The 24,659-nt window shown below is 42.8% G+C and overlaps 3 protein-coding genes across 7 annotated transcripts in view; 2 read left to right on the plus strand and 1 right to left on the minus strand.

Annotated features, from left to right (window-relative positions):
• Positions 1–6,354, minus strand: part of nmbr (neuromedin B receptor) — a 44,236-nt gene extending 37,882 nt beyond the window's left edge. The window contains exon 1 of the mRNA XM_032543823.1: positions 5,644–6,354. Coding sequence (XP_032399714.1) covers positions 5,644–6,062 — 419 coding nt within the window. The 5' untranslated portion in view covers positions 6,063–6,354. The remainder of the gene's footprint in view (positions 1–5,643) is intronic.
• A 7,646-nt stretch (positions 6,355–14,000) lies between these two features.
• On the plus strand, positions 14,001–21,138 carry gje1a (gap junction protein epsilon 1a). Of its 2 annotated transcripts, none has more exons than XM_032543861.1 (4): positions 14,001–14,079; positions 15,564–15,746; positions 16,374–16,571; positions 17,927–21,138. In XM_032543861.1, the coding sequence occupies exons 1-4, from the start codon at positions 14,050–14,052 to the stop codon at positions 18,122–18,124; spliced, it is 609 nt and encodes a 202-aa protein (XP_032399752.1). In that variant the 5' UTR covers positions 14,001–14,049; the 3' UTR covers positions 18,125–21,138. The 2 variants fall into 2 exon arrangements, with proteins under 2 accessions (XP_032399752.1, XP_032399753.1); XM_032543862.1 differs by lacking the exon at positions 14,001–14,079 and adding an exon at positions 14,845–14,883.
• A 2,353-nt stretch (positions 21,139–23,491) lies between these two features.
• vta1 (vesicle (multivesicular body) trafficking 1) overlaps positions 23,492–24,659 on the plus strand; it is a 53,736-nt gene continuing 52,568 nt past the window's right edge. For all 4 annotated transcript variants that reach the window (XM_032543843.1, XM_032543844.1, XM_032543845.1 and 1 more), the window contains exon 1: positions 23,492–23,700. In XM_032543843.1, the coding sequence (XP_032399734.1) occupies positions 23,610–23,700 (91 nt within the window). In that variant the 5' untranslated portion in view covers positions 23,492–23,609. The remainder of the gene's footprint in view (positions 23,701–24,659) is intronic.

Below are 24,659 nucleotides of genomic sequence, written 5' to 3' on the forward strand. Positions count from 1 at the left end.
TTGAAAGATTGCATATATCATATATAACAAATCTTTCCCAGAATATTACACCAAAGCACACATTTCCGTCACATGCTTACTGAACTCGTCCCCTTTGCAAAACAACATCTTGCTTGTTGTATTAAAGCGCCAAAATGCAACCTAGGCACGGGCGTCAGTTTGGTTTGAAATGTGCCGGGGTACGATCAATGACACACTTATTTTTTTTCTTGTTTCATGCAGTCATGTTTTGAAAGACGCTCCTGTAGCTTACTAATGTAAATGAGTAAAGACGTGGTTTAAGGCACCTGAACAATGATCAATGATCACCAAATTTCTCTTTCATATTGCTCCTCATAACCACTGAAATCTGTCAAAAGATCTGTTGGCTGTGGGTTGACTCTCCACAGTTCTCATGGGCTTTATGAGTCCTAATGTGAAAGAACGTAACGTGGTCTAATGTACCTAAACAACGATCAATCATCTCCAAATATCTGGTTCAATTTTTTCACAGTTTTGAGGAGCAATATGAGAGAGAACTTTGATAATCAGTGATCATTGTTCGGGTATATTAATGAAACCACGTTAAGCTTTTTCCTCACCATAGGGACCAATGAAGAAGAAAACGCTAATGGGAGATAACTTCTATAATCGTTCATTTTGGTTCAGTGTTCATGACCAGACATGATAGATTAGGTGATCATTGATCGTTGTTTTGGTACATTAAACCCCATTAAGCTTTTTCACATCAAGCATTATAGAATGTCCCAGCAGGCCGTGCGGTGAACAGAGGAGCGTGGAGACCGCATCTGGGCAGCTGTCGCAAAGAATTAATGTGTTACTTATGAACTACATTTTTTTTATACTAAATTGAGCTCAAGGTTTAAAAAAAAAAAAGATGACTCATGATGAAGTCTCGCGTCCCCACCGAAATCTACGCCTATGAACCGAGGGTCTTTTTGTGAATTTACCCGAGTCAAACTGTTGTTTAAAAGCATAATTAGGACAGAAATGCCACTTTTAAGATTCTCCGTATACTTGATTTTTATCAAACTGCCTTTTGAATGGGAGTGCTAGGGACACTACTATGCCAACATCAAAATCACTAATTTTAAACCGCTAAGAAGACTCGACACAACATGACACTTTGCTCCAAGTATCACCGGGGGCTCTAAACATGAACTCAGCATCAAGAACATTGTTGGTGTTCACATGTGCAGCGTTACTATTTATTAAAGGAGAGCTATTCCGTTTGTTTAGCTTAATCTACCCTGACTGGACAGCGTATGAGTCACTGGAATGGTTATCTGTCTTTTTTTCGAGTTGAATGGTAGTCGTCTCTGAATGGGGAGCTCTATGGAGAAACCTGTGGGGGGGCTCTATAGAGAAACCTGTAGGGGGGCACTATAGAGAAACCTGTAGGGAGGCTCTATAGAGAAACCTGTAGGGGGGGGGGGGGGCACTATAGAGAAACCTGTGGGGGGGCTCTATAGAGAAATCTTCCAGCAAAAAGCAAGAAAACAGCGAAGAAATGGCCAAAACTTCATAGAGCCCCTTCAAAATTGTTATTAATTTTATTTACTTATGAAAGTTTGCCAATTTGTGTCCTCAGAAGTTTGATAAATGCTGCTAAGTGCACTTAACTTTATTTTTTCATAGACAATTTTATTGACTATGACTATTATTAGTTTGTTTTCTTCTTACCTGTTTCATTTAATATATTTTTTATACACTATTTATACAATACATGTTTTTCCATTATACCTTTACATTTCAAAAAGAGCTTAAAAAACAAGCACACAGCCTTTACCTGCCATCGGCTGACCCTGATTTTAAAGACCGGCATCGGCCAGAGAAAAACCCAAACTGCTCGACCTCTGGCTGCAGCGGTTTATCTGCTTTGAAACGGTGCAGGCAAATCAAATTTCAACCAAGGAGTTTGATATTCTGCGTGGCGCCCTGAGGGAGATGTGGCTGTCAGCTCCGGTTGACGTCCCAAAACATGACGTGATTGTGTTTTTAGGTTTCTCTCCTGTGTCTCCAGACAGGACTGATCTTGGATTTAAAGTCTCTGCTTCCTTTTAAGAAGCAGAGGGCGTTCTGGGCCCGGTATTTCACGGAGAATTAGGCTGTTAATTGCTAATCAAGGGAGCATCTCATGTGATCAGAGTGTTTAGGAAGCATCGGTTTCAGAGGATCGCTGGTCAGGAGTAACGACACGACATGCACACAGGAAACAACATCTTTCACACACACACTCAGACTCACACTCACCGCCACTGTGCATATTAAGTGTTTGTCGAGTGTCAGGCGGTGGGTTGTTTGGCTGCTTGCAGAGCCTGAGTCAGTCAGCCTCGCAGGCTGCCGAGAGCATGAATTAAAAAGTGGTTTGGCTCTAAAGCAGCTAGGCTTCACCCTAACCTCCACAGCGCTGTGGAAGAAGGTCTGGCTGCACCACAACTGTCACAACTTTCTACAAATGTCCTCAAACGTCTAACAGAAAAGACTTGACTGACTTGTAATGAATGTCCTGACATCAAAACAAATGTCCTTAATGTCCTGCTCTGTGGCTAGAGGCCTGAGTGGTAAACACACACACACGTAGGAAGTGAAGGTTAGAGAAGAAAGCTTGTGACCGGGAGGTTGTCGGTTCAATCCCCAGACCAACAGGGTAAAATCTGGATGGGGAAAGTGAAAGAGCAGCTGTTACTTTGTCTGCTACGCTGCTGGCTCACACACACCATATGACAGCAGTGCTTGTCCCTCCCCTCATTACCACCACTGAGGTGCCCGTGAGCAAGGCCCTTAACCCCCCAACCGCTGCTCAGTGGCCACCAGATCAGACTGTGGTTGTACCGGGAAGCTTAATGAAACCCTCATGAAAAAAGCTTCTCCTAACGAGCCTGTATAAATTACACATCTCTTTACACTGGTTTTAACAATGCTCTTCTACATGTTTTTTTATGCCACCCGCTTATTTTATCTATTTATTGTAAAGTGTGTAGATTCGCGCTCTGCATCCCTATGCACCATGTCACTTTAAACCGACATCTGTCACTCCACCGCCTGGACTGTGATCCAGGTCTGTGGTGAGTGGTGTCAGAGATGTTTGATTAGGGGAGAACATCCACTCTCGGGAAACTTCTGAGTTGTCACAACTGGGCTTAATAGGTTGTGAGATGGGGGGTGAACAGGCTCTCCGTAGACGGGCTCTGGCGATGTAGTTCTTTTTTATCTGCCTGTGTCAAGTGTGATCACCTGTGTGATACAAGTATTTATATATATCTAATATGCTCTATGTATATTAATATAACATACATATATAATATATTTATTATATATGTAATTATATATAATATTACTAATTATATTTTACTGTAATACACAGTATACTTTTATGTCCCGACGTTTTTCATCTTTCAGTGTCGACGTCCTCATTGTATACATTTCCTCACATTCAGCGTTTTCACCTGCCCAATTTCTCTTAACCTTGTCCCTGCGTCTTTTTTCTCCTCTTCTCGCCGTCCTCTTGTGTCATTTCATTCATCAACAGCCTTACGCGAACCCACACATCTTAACAGCGCCTATAATATGCTGACAGTTTTTGCCTCCAAGTCTTGCCAAATACAGATCATCAAACAGCTCCATTTAATACAGCTGATACCCCCAAAGTTCCACCTCCTCTTAAGGGACATTTGCCTTGATATCTTAATCAGGCATATAACTGCTCCCCTATTGTAATGATTGCCTTTATAAGCGCCAGTGTTGCGCCCCATTTAACTGTCCCAGCAATGTGCTCTTTTATATTATATGCCTTACTGGTCCCCTAATACTGTATCTGAAGTCCTTTTATGTAGACCTTAGTGGTCCCCCAATACTGTATCTGAAGTCTCTTTTATATAACCCTTAGTGGTCCCCTAATACTGTATCTGAAGTCTCTTTTATGTAGACCTTAGTGGTCCCCTAATACTGTATCTGAAGTCTCTTTCCCAAAATTCAGCCTTGGTGCAGAATTACAGTCACCAGAGCCAGTCCCACAATGAGCTTTCCTTAGTATGTTCCATTTCTGAGAGGAGGAGAGACAGAGTGTGTGTGTGTGTGTGTGTGTGTGTGTGTGTGTGTGTGGTGTGTGTGTGTGTGTGTGTGTGTGTGTGTGTGTGTGTGTGTGTGTGTGTGTGGTGTGTGCGCGTGCATATAATCCCACATCTTAAATGTAAATATCTTCTGGTCTCTTCTCTCCTCTGGGACAGTAAACTGATTATCTTTGAGTTGTGGAACAAAACTAGACGTTTGAGGACGTCATCTTGGGCTTTTTGGACAACCCTGATCCACATTTTTTACCATTTTCAGAAATTTTAGAGACCAAACAACTAATCCATTCATCCAGAAATCATCCACACATTAATCCAACAGAACTCAAATACATATTTCACATTTGTTTAGCACTAATCGTCTTCCGTACGTTGAATTACTACCAACTAAAAGGTCACTTTTTCAGTACTAAAGACTAAATGTTATCTCAAAGATGACCCTTCTCCTCATGGGAAGGTTATTAGTTATCCTCTTAACTGGGGAAATAGCTTTAGAATATTATAAGAAATGTAGTAATGCAACAATCTTTGAGAATGAATTGCAAAACATTCAGCAATGTTTTTTGTCACATTTTGTTTCAACATTTTTGTCACATTTTGGACAGTTTCTGTCTCCCTTTTCTTTGTTTTAATTGCTGTTTTTAACATTAATGTCACATTTTTCAACATTTCTGTCACTTTTTTACATTTCAGTTTCTTTATTCAATGTCGCTTTTAAAATACTTTTGACTCTTTTCTGACGATTTTTCACACATTTTTTTATAGTTTTTGTTGCAGTTTCACAGTTTCTGTTGCCTTTTTTGTCACCTTTGTGACAAATGTCATTTGAATTTTAGGCTATATGAATATCGGAAAAAACTATCACTAAGTCTCTGACAATTACATGCAAAACATCCACGTTGAGGAAAAGGAAGATGCGTGTTCTTCTCCTCCTGCCTTTTTCAACATTTTTGTCATCTTTGTGACAGATGTGTTTGACACATTAGAAGAACAGTTTTGTGCCTTTTTCAACATTTTACTCGTTTTTTTCAACGTTTTTGTTGCATTTTTTAGTTTTTTCACCTTTTCCAGTATTTATGTCCCCTTTTGTGCCTATAACTTCTCTGTAATATCAGAGGAACATTTTAGGAAACAGGGCTGTAGTACAGTGAACAGACTCGAGTCCGGACTCATGACGGGTTTTTCTATGGTCTCGGACTTGTCTGGGACTGGCTGGTATTTGGACTTGGACTTGTCTCGGTCTCTCCTGGTCTTGCCAAATATGGCTTTTGTTCTCGACCGAGTCCAGGTCTCTATATGATGTTTATAATAATACTGGAGGGAAATTGAAACACTGGTCACCTGATAACCGATCACACACTAGACCTTTTTTCTGTCCTGGGCTCGGTCTTGACTCGGACTCGAACCTCTTTGGACTCTGTCTTGACTTGGTCTCTACAAGTCCTGGTCTTGGACTCGACAAATAAGGTGATCCTGACTACAGCCCTGTTAGTAATCGTATCACTAATGTTCTGAGGATGACTCCCAAACATGATGAGAAGAAAGATAACGGGACGGGTTCCTCAGGTCCTACCTGTCGGCGCTGAGCGCCGTGAGCGTGAACACGGACACGCCGACCGAGGTGAGCTGGATGACGGGGATGAGTTTGCACGCCGCCTCGCCGAACACCCACTCCTCGGAGAAGTAGCGGAAGGCGTCCACGGGCACGCAGGTGACGAGCAGCAGCAGGTCTCCCGCCGCCAGGCTGGAGATGAAGATGTTGGGCACGCTGCGCATGGCACTGTTCGTCACGAAGATCTTCACCAGCGTGATGTTTCCCAGCAGCCCCACGCTCACGATGCCCGTGTACACCGAGGTCATGACGCAGCGCACGGCGAAGTGCACCGTCTCCGCGCCGTCGGAGGACTCCCACCAGCTGGGGGGGTCCAGCCCGGTGGCGTTCCCAGCCTCCAGGTCTCCGGGTGGCAGGTTGGAGAGGAAGTCGTCATCCATCGGTCGATCCGGGGAGCGCGCACTCCGGCGGCGGTGAGTGACACACCGGGCGGGACACACGCAGATAGAGGACTCTGCTGTCGGTGTGGACAGCTGTTTCCCTGCAGTTAGAAGGCTCCGTGGTTCGGGTTAGGTTTGGTTCGGGGTTAGGTTTAGGTAGGGAGAGGGGGAGGGGGGTACAGACCGGGATGCTCCGTGCGTAAAGACGCAATGTCGAGGAGGTTTTTCCTCCGTGACAGGCTGCCAGGAGAGAGAAACTTTTTCTGACAGGTGTGTTCTCACAGACTGTCTGACGGCTGAGAGGCGACTGAGCTGGTACTACTCAGACACCGGCAACATAGACCCTCCCTCTTTCCCCTCTGTCTCTCTCTGTCTCTCTCTCTCCTGTCTCTCTCCTCTCCTCTCTCTCTCTCTCTTTCTCTCTCTCTCTCTCTCTCTCACTGTGTGTGTGTGTGTGTGTGTGTGTGTGTGTGTGTGTGTGTGGTGTGTGTGTGGTGTGTGTGCGTGTGTGTGGAGAGAGAGAGCGAGAGGGGGGGGGAGGGAGGGCAGAGAAAGCATTTGTATGCAGTTGGATGGATTAGGATGGATGGATATTGTAGATAGATAGAAGGGGAGGCCAGATGCTGTTAACATTCGGAGATCAGCCCAAACCAGTAGGGGTTCCACCCTCCCCAATCTCTTAACACCATTATTACTTTCATATTGGAAGTTTGTGATCAATACTGTATGGTGATGTAACAAAGTGGTGTCCCTTTTCATAGGGGGATGTTTTCACCCCTAGCCATTACCCCTTGGTTTCAAGGGCTAGGGATAAGGGCTAAGGGTAAGGGGTAAGGGGTAGGGATAAGATGGAGAAATGGGATTCAGCCTGAATTTAAACTCCAAACACATCTTCCTTTTTTAAAATTATTTCAGCGCTTAAGTCCAAATCTTCCAGAGTTGCGGACAAAGCCGATTCCAAAGACCGCTGTTCTCCAGCAGCAGAACGCCACAGCTCTGCCGTCATAATGTTAAACCAGCCCACCAAATCTACACATGAAGTGATTGGCCTGACCAGAATTTGGTTTTTTCAAGCTCACAGGCCAACGGAGAGTTGCTAGACTGACCCTGGCTGCAAATTACATTTGTTGCCACTAGGGTGCGTCTATATTTCTAGGCTATACTCAAGGGTTGGCACTCCACCAATCAGATTGGTCATTGAGTCCAACTGCCCGCCCGCCGATTCAACATGTCAAATCGGCTCCTCTGACTGATGACTGCACGGAACACGCTGAACAGACTCATGTCACCGACCTCGCCAGACTGTACGACGGCTGATAATTGGGTTTGCATGTCAGCGCCTCAAGAACACGATCGGCTGCGTAGCTTGGAGGTCGGGATGGATGGGGGGGGGGGCGTGTTCTTTAGGAGTGTTTTAATCTAAACCACAATCTTTTTACCAATCCTAAAGTGACCATATGAAAAAAACACATTTTTCTTGGATTTGGAGGTATTTTGTGTCTCTGGTGCTTCCACATGCACGTGGAAAGAAAACTACCCACGCTGTTTTGAGTGAGATACGGTTTCTGGATTGAATTAGATGAGACACATTAGAGTGATAGAGGTGGATTTGTTCGGCAGATGTTACTTCCAGGGGTTTGTACCAGCGCTCGCGGCTGCTGGAGGAACTAAACGCCTGCAGCAGATCCTCAGGACAACTAAATAAAACATGGAGTAGCAGAGGAGGTTTACACCTCTGGAAATTGAAACAAACTGGCCACCAACTTGAACGTCTGACAAAAGAAATCGCCTCTCACAGTCCACCATGGAGCCTATAAACTCCACCTCACTGCCTACAAAGACGCCCTCATTGCTGCCAAATCTGCCTACCCCTCCACCATCCTCACCGACCCCTGCCAAAACCCCAGAACCCTCTTCTCCACAATGAACAACCCCACCAAGCCTCGGATCACCACCCTCCCTACCTCTACTCTGGATTTCTGCAACTCATTCCTCCACTTTTTCGCTGACAAAACAGCATATTTTACCAATCCCTATCTCCTGTATCTGACCTCCTTTACTACGGCCCCTCTTCTCCCCATCCTCCCTGACCTCCCGACCCCTCCTACACGGCCTCCTCTCCCAGTTTGACTTGGTCACCCCTCCTGAAATCTCTAAACTCATCAGCTCTTCCAAACCCACCACCTGTTCCCTTTACTCCCTCCCAACTCCACTCCAGAAGTCCTGCCTCCCCGTCCTATGCCCCTACCTCAATAACCTCTTCAACGCCTCACTGTCCCTTGGAACTGTCCCCTGTGCCTTCAAAACTGCCGCTGTCACCCCCATCCTTAAAACATCTGGTCTGGATCCCTCAGGAAAAACAGTAAAGTCAGCCCAAAATACTCTTTGAGAAAACATTTGAGGCAGGAGTCCCAGACGCAGATAGATAGATACAGTGGTGTGAAAAAGTGTTTGCCCCCTTCCTCATTTCCTGTTCCTTTGCATGTTTGTCACACTTAAGAGTTTTGGAACATCAAACCAATTTAAACAATAGTCAAGGACAACACAAGTAAACACAAAATGCAATTTGTAAATTAAGGTGTTTATTATTAAAGGTGAAAAAAAATCCAAACCATCATGGCCCTGTGTGAAAAAGTGATTGCCCCCCTTGTTAAAAGATACTATAACTGTGGTTGTCCACACCTGAGTTCAATTTCTCTAGCCACACCCAGGCCTGATTATTGCCACACCTGTTCACAATCAAGGCATCACTTAAATAGGAGCTGCTTGACACAGTAAGGTCCACCAGAAGATCCTTAAAAGCTACACATCATGCCGAGACCCAAAGAAATTCAGGAACAATTGAGAAAGAAAGTAATTGAGATCTATCAGTCTGGAAAGGGTTATAAAGCCATTTCCAAAGCTTTGGGAATCCAGCAAACCACAGTGAGAGCCATTATCCACAAATGGCGAAGACATGGAACAGTGGTGAACCTTCCCAGGAGTGGCCGGCCGCCCAAAATTACCTCAAGAGCGCAGCAACGACTCATCCAAGAGGTCACAAAAGACCCCACAACAACGTCCAAAGAACTGCAGGCCTCACTTGCCTCAGTTAAGGTCAGCGTTCATGCCTCCACCATCAGGAAAAGACTGGGTAAAAATGGCCTGCATGGCAGAGTTCCAAGGAGAAAACCACTGCTGAGCAAAAAGAACATCAAAGCTCGTCTCAATTTCTGCACAACACATCTTGATGATCCCCAAGACTTTTGGGACAACATTCTGTGGACCGATGAGACAAAAGTGGAACTCTTTGGAAGGTGTGTGTCCAAGTATATCTGGCATAGAAGGAACACTGCATTTCATAAAAAGAACATTATACTAACAGTAAAATATGGTGGTGGTAGTGTGATGGTCTGGGGCTGTTTTGCTGCTTCAGGACCTGGAAGACTTGCCGTGATAAAAGGAACTATGAATTCTGCTGTCTGCCAAGAAATCCTGAAGGAGAATGTCCGACCATCTGTTCGTGTACTCAAGCTGAAACAAACTTGGGTTCTGCAGCAGGACAATGATCCTAAACACACCAGCAAGTCCACCACCGAATGGCTGAAGAAAAACAAAATGAAGACTTTGGAGTGGCCTAGCCAAAGGCCTGACCTGAATCCTATTGAGATGTTGTGGTATGACCTTAAAAAGGCCGTTCATGCTCGAAAACCCTCTAAGGTAACTGAATTAGGACAATTCTGCAAAGATGAGTGGGCCAAAATTCCTCCAGGACACTGTAAAAGCCTCATTGCACGTTATCGCAAACGCTTGGTTGCAGTTGTTGCTGCTAAGGGTGGCCCAACCAGTTATTAGGTTTAGGGGGCGATCACTTTTTCACACAGGGCCATGATGGTTTGGATTTTTTTTCACCTTTAATAATAAACACCTTAATTTACAAATTGCATTTTGTGTTTACTTGTGTTGTCCTTGACTATTGTTTAAATTGGTTTGATGTTCCGAAACTCTTAAGTGTGACAAACATGCAAAGGAACAGGAAATGAGGAAGGGGGCAAACACTTTTTCACACCACTCTAGATAGATAGATAGATAGATAGATGACGGACGGACGGATGGATAGATGGATAGATAGATGGATAGATAGATAGATAGACAGACGGATGGATAGATAGATAGATAGATGGGAGAGATATTTCCCTCAGGAATCGGTGGAGACGAGACGGCAGACAGCTGATAGGAAGAGATTACTGGACTGACATTCATCAGGTGGACATGGACACAAAGATTCTTAATGAATCTGAAACCGTTGGATGTGGAAATAAGCAGCTGTGTGTTTTCAGTCTGATTTGTCGCCTCTGAGTACTTTAAATAATACACCAAGAGGATATAATTACATTCATGCACCGGTGCGCCATTATCATTCCTTTGTTCGCTATGGCCTCGCACAGACGTCATTACACTCTGCCAGAGGGTTTTTTGATTGTAACTCATGTTTCAGTAAGTGTGTGTCGCAGGTCAGATTCATCAGAAAATCATGACACCGTGCTCCTTTGAGAGCTTTACGCCATATTAGAAGATTTGCTTGAAAGTTTCATCTCAAACTAGTAGCACAAAATTCCTATGGGGCCCTCCCCGCAGCCACAGCTGTATTCACTCTAGCCTCTTTTTGGGCCCTCCTCACATGAGGTACTCAGTCCCCTTTTTCCCCCCATTCTGACGCCCCTGCGTGAAGACGTCACGTTTGCCTCGCCCACACTCGCGCCGGAGCCATTATGTATGGTCGACATTGACACTGTTCCCTTTCCATCTCCGGTGCCACCAGGATTTCCACCGGACGTCCGTCCCCTTCCTCTGTCTCTGTGTTGGCGTTCTAACCTCCGGGGGATTTCTGAGGACTTTGGTTAACTGGTCCTCAGATCTCTGCAGGGTAAATCCAGACAGCTAGCTAGACCATCTGTCCAATCTGAGTTTACTGCTGCATGGCTAAAACAACTTTTGAATGTACACATGTTCCACCAAAACAAGTTCCTTCCTGAGACTATTTAGCCCAAGACGATTGCGATTGGTTCAAAGAAATGGCAACAAACCAGAGCAGGTTTTTCTCCCATGCAGGAATGCTGTGTGGACTAGCCAGACCTTCCTCCGTAGTGCCGTGGAAGAAGGTCTGGCTATGCAGGCCATTTCTAACAAGACCAACACTTCTGAATCTGTATCAGAAGATATTAGTCTGTGGCGCCAGGGAAGCTCACCTGGTTGAGCGTGCGCCCCCCGTACAGAGGCTCAGTCCTCGGTTCTGACCTGCGGCCCTCTGCCGCATGTTGTTGCCCCTCTCTCTCCCCTTTCATGGCTAAGCTGTCCTATCAAATTAAAGCCTAAAATGCCAACAATAACAAAAAAAACTTAAAAAAAGACATGTAGTCTGGTAGTCTGGCTCACAGTTATGATTCACGACATGATTCATGAGGTTTAACTTTTCCTTCCATACACTTTTCTAACTTGTGTCTCTGCACGCTGAAGGTTTCCATCTGGAGCTTCAGTGAGACAAATGGACTTAAAAATTCACTGTAACAGGCCTTGTGTGTGTGTGTGTCTGTGTGTGTGTGTGTGTGTGTGTGTGTGAGTGTGGCTGTTATTGTGTGTGTGTGTGTGTGTGTGAGAGAGAGTGTGTGTGGTGTAGTCAGTGTGTGTGTGTGGTTGTCTCTGTGTGTGCGTGTGTGTGTGTGTGTTTGTCTACGTGTGTATGCGTGCGTGCGTGCGTGTGTGCGTGTGTTCGAGTGTGTGTGTGTGGTTGTCTATGTGTGTGTGTGTGCGTGTGTGCGTGCGTGTGTGTTCACAGTCACAAATGGCAGTGTTTCCTCGAAGGGATCGCACTACATGCTTTGGAATTTGATCATGAATTATTTTTTGCTTCGAGAAGCCAATCTGTGCTGTCTGTTAACCAACTCATTAACCAAAAAAATATTAATAACGGAGGTTCAGGCTCTGTGACAAAAAACTGACAATGTCGGAACGATAACATGTCCCGGAGTTTGTAGTCCTGTGTGTAGTGTGTGTAATAACAACAAAAGAGGGAAAATATTGTAATTTCCCTTGCAGTATTATTATTTATTATTATTATTATTATTATTATTATTATTATTATTATTATTATTATTTCTAGGTATTTGTATTTTATTTCTAAAGGAAAACACACATTAATCAACATTTCTGTAAATCTGCCAGATAACTTTAGACCATGGCAGCAGGAAGCAACACAAAAAGCATGAATACAGGTAAAAATATACACTCAGTAATCAAAAAGACACCATACATATAGCTAGAGCAGAAATATAAGCTTTTATTCCTTTAATATGCCAGGCAGAGCTGCAGGAATCATCAGGACACCAGCAGAGATCTCATGAGGAAGGCCTTAATACAGCACAGACTAATAAGATGGTATAATATTTAAAATACAATGTAATTTTTCATACAGTTTTTTTGTTGTTGTCTTAAGTCATTTTAAACGGGTCTAATTTATCTCACTGAAATTTTCCCGCACAATGGTTTTTAGTTTTTTTGGGGTGTAAGGTGGTCATAAAACTCAACCAGTCAGTCTTTTCCCGTCTGGATGTTCAGACAAAATCAAAAGTGTCCCACGTGTCACTGAAACATATGTTTTATGACCCCCCCCCCCCCCCCGCCTAAAAGTGACTTCAGGAGTCCCGACCCAGCGCGTCTGAGTATGACGCCTAAGGAGACTTTTTGCGTCAATGGCGCCCAATCAAGCCTCGCTGTCCGACGCGGTGTGAGAGAGACTGTGTTGACAGGTCAGCCATGTCAGTGAGGTTGTGTTTGTGACATCATCGGCTCTCTCTGAGCCAATGGCTGTACTCCTTACGCACAGAGAGAGTCGGTCCTCGCTCGCCCGGGGGGCGCACACACGGCAAGCCAGCCAGCCAGCACACATCAGGAGCCAAAGTTGTGTATGAAGTGAGACAGAGTTGGCACAGCTCACGCAGGAAGCTCTATGATCGGACCTTCAAAATAAAAGAACAACCCCCCCCCCAAAAAAAAAAAGTCTGGATGGGGCTCGGGTCCCAGTTTTAGATAAGATTTGTTGATATACAGTATGTTCAAGTAAATCTTCAGCTGTCTTAACTGAGACTAATTCTTGTTTTATGTAAAAATATTCAGAGAATTTTTATTAATTGATTTGGCTTTCATGTTATAAATACACATAATTCTTCTTGGGTTTTTATTGCGTGTATATCGTAGTTTTTCGCATGCACTTTATTTGCCGGTTGTTTTCCATTTGGTACTGAATAAATTGTTTTATTTCAGTGTAAAGGTCCACGCACAGAGGCCTTGCACACTGAGTCTGATGCCTTTATTTTTAGTTTTCCCCCTTTTTTTGACTCTTTTCTTGACGTTTTTGTTGCATTTTCTTTTTAAATTTGACACTGTTTTTGCTGCAGATTTTTTAACCAAGAAAAAAAAACCTGACATTATCTTGTTTTTCCACTTATTTATTCCTTTGATGAAAGTGTACTTGGGATATGACTAATGAATAACATGCATATTTTCACATAAACATCTAACTGTACTTTTTCCACTGTTTTTCTCTATAAATAGGTCATTAAGGTTATAGGTTATAGGTTCTGTACCCCAGTGTACCCTCAACCCCGTCACCTAAATCATTCTTCCTCTATTAAAACAAATGCCCATGACAAACTGGAGTTAGCAAAAAAAATCTTCCTAGATGAAAAGGGAACCCTGTCCCTCTTGCACTTCGCTGTTCACTCTGCGTACTCGCAGGGATGCTTTACTTTTCGTCTCATGTTTCTCATCAAAAAATGCGTTAGCCCCTCCATTTTGAGGCGCTTTTGGTCGAGCCAGTGTTTTATTTTGAAAAGCTATGAGCAGAAATATCCCGGATTGATTGCGTCTGGCTCGACTCTGCTCTCTGACCCGCAAGGTCCCGCAACTGGCATGAGTTTGGGATCATCCCGGAGTGGAAAAAGAGGGGGGAATGAACAACACTCCGCCAGGATTACGGTTGGTGTGTGGACTTTTATTTCACTTTGTCCAGTTTTGGCTTTTGGAGTTCGAATTTTTGAGTTTTTTCTTTGTCTGTGTTGCTTTCTGTGTTGCTCGACTTTTGTTTGGGACAACAGCAGCTCCGTCAACACTTTTCCAGAAGTATTTACAGTGCACGGTGTGTTGTCCTCACTCTTGTTTATTAACTACTTTTTTATTTTTCTCATGTAGCGTCCACGTAGACAGAACTCCAACATTTGTGTCAGAAAGTGTGAGGGGGAAAATGTACACAAATTTCCCTATTTATCAAATTTGAAATAGACAATTTATCAGACTGATGATTTTGTAACTCGGGTAAGATTTTCAAAATAAAGCTCAAAGTCTTTCAAATTAAAAACAAACATTAAGTTCAGTTGAGCTCCTGGGTGCATTGTAGCCTATTGTAGTTGCAGTTTACCATCTCACTCTGCATTGTGTGTGACAGGAGGTTGTTTTTTTCGCTGACATAGTTGTATGGGGATTATAATGCAGGGACAACATGCCCCCCCAGCCCATTGTTGGCCCCTCTGTCTCTGTTGTCCTTTTTCTACTGAGCGAGTCAATTGATGGAGGGATAAAAGGCAAAAAAAAATATGCATTGACATGGCTTTCAGAGCAGAGCGAGAGAACGAGAGAGAGAGAGAGAGAGAGAGAGAGAGGGGTCATTTGGAGATTTTGTGGCCTTGTGTGTCAGCAGCAAACCGGCCATGACGGCCCAGAGCATCCCTGGAGCATCCACAGGCAAACCATGTCTTTAAACTACATCAAAAACTTCTATGAAGGATGCGTAAGTAGTTCACAAAGCCCGGTCGTTGGGGATTTTCTTGTTACTTTCATCCACTTAGCTGACAACTTTGTAATTTGACAGTTACAGAGCAGCGGCGTAGGAACAATTATCCCCCCTCGAGGCTTAAAAAACAAAAAGAGATTGATCTGTTTTTCATTCTCAGCGTTGTAATCCATCTCCATTTACCTCCGTCTTCATACAGTCAGGTGACATGTTTGCGAGCCCAGATGGCTCTCTGCTTTGTTAGAGTGTCATTTGGGCCTTTTTTTTGGGGGGGGGGGGAAACATGACTCGGTATTAGTGTCAGAAGTGAGCAGGTAGAGAGAGTAGATGGGAAATGTTTCCTCTGAATGGGTTTTGTTTTAGCCTTCAGATTTCAAGGTCCTCAGTTCGCCTCTCTGTCGCAGCTGCATTCATCTGGCTAACAAAAGCTATTTTCTCTTTGTCTCTGACTGTGTGTGTGTGTGTGTGTGTGGTGTGTGTGTGTGTGTGTGTGTGTGCGTGTGTGTGTGTGTGCACGTCTTTGTGTCCATGCACATTTCTATGTCGCTCATTTGTGCCATGAAAATGTGAATGCTTGTCAATGTTTGTATGTATCATAAATGTTCGCGTGTGTCCCTGCTTGTATGTAACCATGTCTTCTGCCATTGTATAATTGTGTGTACATGTGTGTGTTCCAGCTAAGGCCTCCTACGGTGATAGGCCAGTTCCACACCTTGTTCTTCGGCTCGGTGCGGATGTTCTTTTTGGGAGTTCTTGGCTTTGCTGTCTATGGAAATGAGGCACTGCACTTCAGCTGTGACCCCGATCGCCGAGAAATCAACCTGTACTGCTACAACCAGTTCCGACCCATAACACCTCAGGTAGGACTAACAAACTAAACTTAATTACACAGACATGTACTGGTACAATCTTTTCAGTCCCTTACAACATCATATTTTTAGGGCCAAATGGAATCTGCGGACACAAAATGTTTTGCAGAATTTTCTGCAGAATTAGACATAATACATCTTCACCACAAGCAGAAAAACAATCCACTAAATTTCACAACTTTGGGGGGTTTATTTAGGGAAAAACTGTGCCTGAAACTGAAAACTGAAACATTTGCAATCAGAAAACAGTCACAGACTGGGATCAACATGACGGTTTTTCCATATTGGTAGAAAATGCAGTGTGGGAGGTGAAACATTTCAGCAACCGTTGAACTTGACTAGGTTCCTGCCAGCCTCGGTTACCTAAGACACAACCTGGATGGCCAATTTTTTTAAAATGTGTGAAGTAATGAATAATGAATAATGAATATACAAATAGTCTTTTTCCTTACATATTCTTGCTTCGCTTCTCCCTGCTCAACCTCCAATCCCATAATTTTTTACCTTGACCACTATCACCTATATCCAGCTTACATTTCAGAATACCTTCATTCTGTATCCCAGTGGTTTCTTCCATTGGCACTCACTCCTTTGTTCCCGTCTTTCTGCCCTTTTCAGGTCTTTTGGGCGTTACAACTGGTAACAGTACTAGTTCCTGGGGCGGTGTTCCACCTCTACGCTGCCTGTAAGAACATTGACCAGGAAGAGATCCTCGAACGACCCATTTATACCGTATTCTACATAATTTCTGTTCTGCTTCGCATCATTCTGGAAGTCATCGCCTTCTGGCTACAAAGCCACCTCTTTGGCTTCCAGGTCTGTAAACTTCAAACTTAATTAATTCATTTGCTGTCTATGACATAGTTATGTAGCCATCCATTATCAAGGTGCCACTCATGAACATGTGACCTGACACGTTGTCACGCAGAACCATATGAGACTCTGTCATTGGAAACTGTTTGGGAAAGGGAAGGCAGATTCAAAAAATGCCATCATTGTTGTTTGGAACAAACACACACACCTAAACCACGGCCGTAGCTGCCAGTAGTCCCTCACCAGACACTGTTTGGTTTGGTTAGCTGGTAGTTAAGACACAAACTCATTATTTGCAGCCTGACGAAATAAATGTTTGCATGATCTAATGATCTCACAAGAATCCAGCTGTTGTGCAAGGCAAATGGTCTTGGTGAAAAAAGGGCATGCAGACTACTGCCTTCAACCTTTGGGAAGCTCCTTCTGGCACCAAAGCGCTCCCAGGCCAGGCAGGCGATGTAAACGTCCAGCATGTCCAGAGTTGCCAAAGGTCCTTTTTGCCAATTCGCCCTACCTGGGACTCCTTTAAAGAAATGGGGCTAGTGGACACCCTTACTAGGTCCCCTAATCACATCTCTTCATGCAATGGAGCATCACCTCAATAACTATCAAGATCTTCAAAATATTGAACTTTGTAAGGTAAGCCAGATATTGGACAATGTTTTTGGACGGTGTTGTTGTCAAGATAGCCTGGTTAGATAGCCGAGCCAAAGGTTGTGGACCCAGGCTACACCAAGACAAGATCAATATCTTGCTGTTGGTTGTTGTGTCCCGTAGCAAAGGGATTTTGAGAACGTCAACACACAGAGAGCAGAAGGTGAGGGGCAAAGCCTAGACGCTGGATGTCAGGCTTTATCCTGGAAATGTGCTTCCGTTGATCCAAATGAACAAATTAATGAATCCAAATCGCAATGCATGTTGTCAAGCTAAGAGATGGATCAAACAATGCTGTCCTTAGGGTCCACCATGAATCCATGCATACACCCTGTCTGGTGTCAATGATACCAGCGAATGGTGGTGTAAAAATGGCCAGGATCTTTTACATGGTTATTCTGCCAGGTAAATATTGTTCTGGTTTACAAGAGTTTTTAGCATTTTAAGATGGTTCCTGACACATAACACCAACAACATTACCCTGCACAATACCCAATATTACAACACAAAAGACTGGGGTTGGTGGTCCTTCCCGGTACATGCTAGGTAAAGCTAGCAAGTACTTGGTGAGATACATTTAATAATAACACTGTGAATCCCTGCAAATGTGCACAGTGTCATCTACCTAAGTAGACATATAATGATTAGAAGTTTAGACAATCCTGAATGTATTACCACCTCTTGTTTCTCTCTTTGTCCCTCAGGTCCACCCGTTGTACAAGTGTGATGCCAGTGCTTTGGAAAAAGCCTTTAATGTGACAAAGTGCATGGTGCCCGAACACTTTGAAAAAACTATCTTCCTCAGTGCCATGTACACCTTCACCGTGATCACCATACTCCTCTGTGTTGCTGAGATATTTGAGATACTCTGCCGACGGCTTGGTTATCTTAACAACCAATGACACATTTGAACAAGCATGCATTAATGACTAAGGATACAAATATATGACACTAATTCTGCCCGTTTTTAACCAGGCTCTTGGTTAGCCACTGCTGAACTTTTTTAAAACCAAACAGGAAGCTGACGTAAGAGCCAAACCTCACCTGTAGTCCATCATGAGTGAGTTGCACCAACAAATTTAAGAATGTGCAACAATGTCAGAGCTGGCAAGTCTGAAATTGTCTCTGGAGGTTTTTGCCCATAACCATAGATCATCCCTAGTGGTATTTCAGATGTCAGTGGGTTTGTATCGGCTGTGTTCAAGGTCTGCGCCTCTGACTCTGAAATGTTGGGGGATGGGTTAGAAGTTTTCTTTTTTCCACAAGAGCGATTGAAAGACAGGCATTGACTTCAGGGTGCTGGTAAAACTTGTAACTATTGTTGAATTAGAGCAGAAGGAAAGCCCGTCTAGTCACAAACCAGGTCCAAAACAACTGGAGGTTTGCCAAACCCTGTTCTTGGAGCTGTACCTCATATCTGATCCTTCTACACATCCTGGAAGCACTACCATGGGCTAATTGGGGCCTGGTTTACACTAAATGCATCAAGGCCCATCAAACCAGCTAGATGTATCTTTACTTACCAACAATGAGCCTAAGCAGCTACATTTAATGATATTTCTAAAGTAGCAGAACGCTTTGGTGAAAAGGCATTTAGTCTTCATGTAATGTAACTACACAAAACAATGCAAATCCTTTAGCTAGTCACATAATTCTGCATTAAAGTGCAGATAAACAGTATTTTATAGCTTGTCTTCAAGGTGCTGATCAATCATGACAGGCAGATTATCACTCGTCATTCTAAAGAAACTGTGGTCCAGTACCCATGTGCGAGTGAATTTCAGGTGCCATTGCTCCTGACACTTCCATGTGCCAGAGTTATCACTTCCAGTATGTGTCTGTCGTTGCTTCCAGCCCGTTCTGACCTTTACTTCCATTGACATGAACGCCACGACTTCGTTGTGGACTTTTGATGGAGTTGTCTGCCTTTTCAAATTTCTGTTTCAGCGTGGTCTTAAACAACCTTCAACTTGACTTGTAGAATGGAGAAAGGCTGTCTCAAAACAGCCAATCTCATGCGCCAGAAAGGTTTTTAAAAAACAGCTCAGATTACATCCGTGAGATTTAAAGGCATCTTCGAAAAACGATGCGTCAAGAAAATGGTTGAAATGCTGTGTTTTACTCTTTGAGGGTAAAGAGCTCCCCAAAGACTGTAATCATCTAAAAAAGAAAAAAAAGAAAAAAGAAAAAAAGAAATCAAACACTTCCTGGCTGACATTTTGAAACTTTAAAGAAATATATAGTCTGAATGATTAGTGACAAAAGTATTATTTTAATTTGGATATACAAATGTGTTGGAATGAAAATATTTAAAAGTACTAGAAGTTGCAATGTTTTTTACGTTAAAATAACAAAAATCATCAAATGCCAGTAAGAAGAGATATGGCACAATTTGTGTGCATCCAAGGTGAGACTGAAGAGATCTCAAATATCACTGTGTAGTGTAGTTCTTAACAGGCATGGACAAAATCTACATAGGAATTTGAAGTTTTTGGAGATCAGGCCTTATATATACTGTAGGTCTCATATGTAGTACAATAAGGCTGAAAATCAAAACTTAACTGCTAATTTAGTCCTGATATATGTGAAACAATGGTTAAGCTTTTGTCCATGTCTGATTCTCAACCATCTCCTCATCTTGGGTGTCCTCTACCCCGTCTTTATATCACCTTTTCCTAGCTTGTAGTATTACACATAATACTTTTTTGTAATGTTGCCTTCGGTGTCACCGTCTATGTATTTTGAAAAAGATTACCTCTCATGTTTTGCAATGTTTTTTTTTTTTTTAATCAGACATCCATCCATCTTTCGTTATGAAGTTTTCAGCAATCTGTTTATCATCTCAGGTACAAAATTGCATTACCAGACACAAGTGGATCAAACCCTAATTTCAAATCCTTTTAAAAACCCTTAAATAAACATTTCTGGTAGTGAGGGACCACTCCAACTGATCCCAGCCTACAGTACCGAGGGCCTGGTTGGTCTGATGGGCTTTGAGAGGATTTGAAACAGGTATGTGACTCCTGTGGTTTGGGTTCGTCTGCGTTCTGGTATCTGTTAGTGAAGGATGGTTTTAAATTTTGCCTCTAGAAGCAACAACATTCTCACTCCCGACTTTTCAACATACTGACACTTGATCAGGATCTACTTTTTAACACTCTTGGTATCCCGTTGGCGTAATCTTTCAATGCGTTTAGTCAGGACCCTTTGGCATGACCTTTTAAGGCACTTGGTCAGGATCCTTTAGGTCCCTTTTTAACACCCTTATCCCAGGTGATTCCCCTTATTAAAGTTACATTTGATTCGTAGTTATTAACTTGGAAAGCAGATGGTGAATTTTGACAAGTTTGACTCAGCATTCTGGTCAAAAACTTTTGACAATGGATTTTTTTTGGGGGGTCTCATGTAAAACTTAAGAGACACCGTGATGTTAAATAGCGCCAGCACATCCCAAACTGTTCTTTGATGAACTGAACTGAAAACTGTAAAACATCACCATTGCGCTGGGAGGTAATTTGGGTTTTGGTGTACTATTGAGAATTATTTACAAAATCGGGGAGTTCATCTTTAATACGTCTTGATGCTTCTTCTGACCACTAATATCAATCAGGGTCATTTGTGGAGATTCCTCAACTATGGCGCATCACACTATACTGAAAATTCCTATTTAATTTTCAAATCTTGGATTTTAACTACATAATGTTGTTATAGATACGTTGTGAAATGGGAACTGTTGTCTGTCTCTGTGTTGAGCTGATTTTTCACCTCACAGTTATGTTACAGAAAAAGAGGCACACTTTATGACCAATGCATACATATTAAAAGAAAACTTTCTGTTTGTCTTAGTGCTACTGTTCAGGTGACCATTTATTCTCCTACTTGTTTTGTCTTGAGATGATTAATTAAACATGTCCTACAGTTGTCTTTGCTTCATTTTTGATTGAGACATTGGGTCCTATATCTTGCATCTGGCAGCAAGTGGCGGGAAGTGATCGTGCCACTGACCAACAAAAACCTGGTCTATAAGTCAATAACGCAGCAGTTCATTGTTATTTTAACAGCAAATTAGTTAGATATGAAGTAAAAAGACTTATGCACAGCGCGCACAATAGGCTTGTTAAACACACCGGGATGAACAGCAGCACACACACATGGAGAATGCTTAAACCGCTCACATCCAGGTCTGCTTTAGCCAGCATGAAATCTTCACCGTGACATACACGTCCATGAAATCTGCTGCCTGCTGGTGTTAACAGTAGAACTCACGCGAGAGCAGCCCAACGAGACTTAATTACTTCAAAATAAAAGCGTAAATAACAACTGTTGCTTGAACAGAAAAAAGGGAAGAAGAAGAATTGCAAAATGTAAATCTAACAGTTACAGAGAAGATTACATATAAAACATGACGGTGCAAATCGTCTATCATAACAGCAACGCTCCGAGGTCCAAAGGTGCCTGGCTGTTAAAGGGAATGGGAGATGACCTCTGATTGGTTGATTGCATGTTACGCCCAGAACACACCTCTGATTAATGAAGACACTAAGTACAACCCTTTAGGACAATGCGCCCGGACCCTTTTTTCCACCGTCAAACTAGCAAAAGTGGATTTGGACGCGCCCTAAATGCCCCGTGGGGTTAGATCGTTAAAATAAGGTCCATAGTGGGAACAGAACAGGAGCAAAATTTAAACTTTTGAACCATGCCCCAGGCGCCCGGACCCCGTTTTTTCTGCCATCAAACTAGCAAAAGTGGATTTGGACACGCCCTAAAAACACCTGCGCCAGGCGCTCAACACCGTGCGCTCAGATCGTTAAAATAGGACCCATTTACTTAATTAGAAACTGTAAAAAGGGTTTTACGTAATTTACGGGAGGGGGGTCACCCGCAATAATCCAAACTGGCCAGTTTTTGTTGCCTGTTTCCACGTTTTTTCACCTTTTTCAAGGACATGTTTTCAAAGTTTTTGACGCTTTTTCGACATATGTCGACTTTTGTTTTTTTGTCTCTGTTTTTTTTATTCATGGTGTTTTTGTCACTTTTCTCAACACATGCAGTAATGTCCCTAGATAGTTGGAGATCTCACCCCCGCGTTGGAGGGGTTACAAACCCACCACCCCATAATATATTAGTTCCTTTTAAGATTTTCATAGCTTTTTATGACATTTTTGCCGTTCTTTTCAACGTTTCTCATCTGGCGTCGTCGGTCTTATGGGGGTGCAGACGAGAACCAATGCAATGCGCTCAGGACCACCGGGCCTACGAAGGACCAATAGAAAATGGTCCTAAGCCACGAGGGGAAAAGGAGCCGCAAAGGGACTGAAAGGTGTGGATCCGTTACAGGGCCGATCCATTTTTTGCGACACGACTGAAGCGTGGTGTTGTGACGTCATACATTCATGGTTAATGCTCCTGACTTGCAGCTGATTGGACGAACGTGTCGCGTGAATCTGGCTGTTCGAGAATTTCAATCCACTGTCACGGCGGCTCGGATGGAATACGATCTCATGTTTCACAAAAATAGTTCACCGTTTCTGAAAACGTTTTAAGCGAGAAGAAGGCTGTGCAGAATCTGTCTTCATTTCAGATCCACAAAGGTCAGTTTGAAAGCATTTCGTCTACTTCTACTGCATAGTTGCTTCACGTTCAACAGATTCATTTGCATAAAGATGGGCATCGGCCAGCTTTTCCTCCACATTCCTGATAACAAATTAAATTATGTGTTTATGAGTTAATTTTTTTCCCTTAAAGCAATCTACATAATAGGATTTTTTTTTAAATCCAAATTAATCCATTATATGTCCACACATAACTGATCTCATAGCAGGTTTTTTTTTAACATAACTTGTTTTGGAGTGTCTTGATGTGTAGTCTATAGTACGTTTTTGGTTTATAAAAGCAGTCAAATATATTCTTACCCTTTGTTCAACATTTGTGATGCTTTTTCAACATTTTGTCACTTTTCCTAAAAAAGTTTTTTAAACTTTTTAATATTTTTATTGCTTTTTTTCTACACTCTTGACTTGATTTTGCTGCCTTGTGATGCAATTTATCACATAACTTTATTAATAAATTGATAGGCTGTATAACTTGTAAACTTAGCCTATTAAATGTTCAACATCGTCAATAATTTATACATGTATTTTTCTAATCACAAAGGTCACAATAATATGATGTAATATGAACAATATAACCAGTCTACTCTCCAAACATGTTTTACTGGAATCCCCAGCAATACAGTTGGTTACGTCATCTGTCCCGTGGAGGCGGCCGCTCCTATTGGACAAACACGCGGAAGTGAAGCGAACACTCGGCTAACAACAACCAGGGAGCCAGTTCTACACTGTCATTGATTTGTTTCTGTCTCCTGGAGGTGTTTTTGAAACAGACATGGCTCTACCGCCTCAGCTCAAAGCCATCCAGCACCACCTGCGGACCGCACAGGAACATGAGAAACGGGACCCGGTCGTCGCGTATTACTGTGAGTTTGTTTTGCTGGCTAATGTTAGCTGTAGCTACTGTTAGCATCCCAGCTTTGTTTACCTGAGCCGACAGATGACGAATGTGGCTAGAAGGGATACAGCTACGGCCTGAAGTTACGTACATTTACGCAAAGTCTCGCACAATCTAGGCTTATTTAATAATAAGTTTAATGTTTTCACACAGGAAAACGCGCGTTCGTTACTCGGGAGTTTTTAAATTCAAACCAAGATTTTCTTTCCTAAACTTGACAAGCCGTTTTTGTGTCTAAACGTAGGTTGAATGTCGTCGCTGTACGTTAGCTGTATCCCTTCTAGCCTCAACCACAGATGACTGTGTGTTAGCTTAGCGTTTATTTAAACTGGGACTTTACACATGAAGTGGGTACAGACAGTTTGATATTATTAACAAGCCACTGAGCTGCGGGTTAAATTAATCTGGATACTAACGGTTAGCCTGGTGCCTTTAGCTTTGACAGTTTAAACTTCATTAACATTAGCCTGGCAGTGCTAGCTTTGACAGTTTAAACTTCATTAACATTAGCCTGGCAGTGCTAGCTTTGGCAGTTTAAACTTCATTAACATTAGCCTGGCAGTGCTAGCTTTGACAGTTTAAACTTCATTAACATTAGCCTGGCAGTGCTAGCTTTGGCAGTTTAAACTTCATTAACATTAGCCTGGCAGTGCTAGCTTTGACAGTTTAAACTTCATTAACATTAGCCTGGCAGTGCTAGCTTTGACAGTTTAAACTTCATTAACATTAGCCTGGCAGTGCTAGCTTTGACAGTTTAAACTTCATTAACATTAGCCTGGCAGTGCTAGCTTTGGCAGTTTAAACTTCATTAACATTAGCCTGGCAGTGCTAGCTTTGACAGTTTAAACTTCATTAACATTAGCCTGGCAGTGCTAGCTTTAACAGTTTAAACTTCATTAACATTAGCCTGGCAGTGCTAGCTTTGAC

Source organism: Etheostoma spectabile, chromosome 18 (genome assembly GCF_008692095.1).
Source record: "Etheostoma spectabile isolate EspeVRDwgs_2016 chromosome 18, UIUC_Espe_1.0, whole genome shotgun sequence".
NCBI classification, from domain to species: domain Eukaryota; kingdom Metazoa; phylum Chordata; class Actinopteri; order Perciformes; family Percidae; genus Etheostoma; species Etheostoma spectabile.